The sequence below is a fragment of the Myotis brandtii genome, unplaced genomic scaffold (genome assembly GCF_000412655.1).
Source record: "Myotis brandtii unplaced genomic scaffold, ASM41265v1 scaffold357, whole genome shotgun sequence".
NCBI classification, from domain to species: Eukaryota; Metazoa; Chordata; class Mammalia; order Chiroptera; family Vespertilionidae; genus Myotis; species Myotis brandtii.
This window is the reverse complement of record NW_005363729.1, coordinates 57643-58572: the sequence shown is the minus strand read 5'-3', so window position 1 is coordinate 58572 and position 930 is coordinate 57643. Positions and strand designations below refer to the sequence as shown.

General features: G+C 64.8%; 1 protein-coding gene across 1 annotated transcript in view; it reads left to right on the top strand.

Annotated features, from left to right (window-relative positions):
* The window catches only part of COL5A1 (collagen, type V, alpha 1), a gene marked incomplete at its 5' end in the record, with an annotated part of 94117 nt that overhangs the window by 70563 nt on the left and 22624 nt on the right, over positions 1-930 (top strand). Inside the window, one exon of the mRNA XM_014544215.1 lies at positions 44-151. Within this exon, the coding sequence (XP_014399701.1) occupies positions 44-151 (108 nt within the window). The remainder of the gene's footprint in view (positions 1-43; positions 152-930) is intronic.

Here is a 930-nt window from a genome sequence, read left to right as displayed (position 1 = left end):
GCAGCAGGGGGCAGTCCTCACCCCGCCCATCGTGTCCCCACAGGGAGCCGACGGAGAGCCGGGGCCCCGGGGCCAGCAGGGCCTTTTCGGGCAGAAGGGTGACGAAGGCCCCAGAGGTTTCCCCGGGCCCCCGGGACCCGTGGGGCTGCAGGTAACTGGGGAGTGTGTCCGACGCGGGGTCCACTTCAGTGCCTGCACTCTGCTGTCTCCCTGCCCTGCCTCCCTCCCCTGCCCTGCCTCCCCTCCCCTCTGTCTTTGTGAGAAAGGGGGAACCAAGCCTGGCTGCAGGGGCCTCCGGGGCTCCCCATACACTGGAATGGCTGCAAAGTCCCACACTCCCAGAGGTGCCCGCACCGACGTTACGCCGTGACACTTACTTCCGTGGCCGTAGTAGGAACATTGGAAAGTGCTGGCAGATTGTACGGAAACAGCAGTGACCGCTCAGCATACACTGGGAAGGCCAGCTGTGCACACGGGGCACATGTCATGGCCACGCCTTCCACGTGTGCATGTCACACACAGATGCACACGGGTGACTTCATTTGGTTTCTGCAAAGCGGAATCCCATTGTGCGTGGGGGGAGCTTGGACCCAGCTGCCCCCTTCCTTGCACGTCCGTGTCGTGTTGATGCCACGGAATGTTCTCCGAAGGCGTTGTGGTGCCTTTGTCCCAGAGGCTGTGGGGTGCGGTCACTGCGTCGTGTCCGGCGCGTGGCGGTGCCTGAGGAACCCGCACCCTCCGCCGTCGTCGGCTCGCAGGCCTCCTGTTTGGGGGGATCGCGATGAGCCTGTGTCCATCCTCTTCGCCTGTTCCTCTCATTCCTTCCTGGGCCGACTCGGGCCCAGAGTCACAGGGTGTCCTCGTGTTTAGCGATGCGCTTAGACGCACATCCCGAGGCCCCTGCCCGGCCGGGCGGTGCTGGGAGCCAGT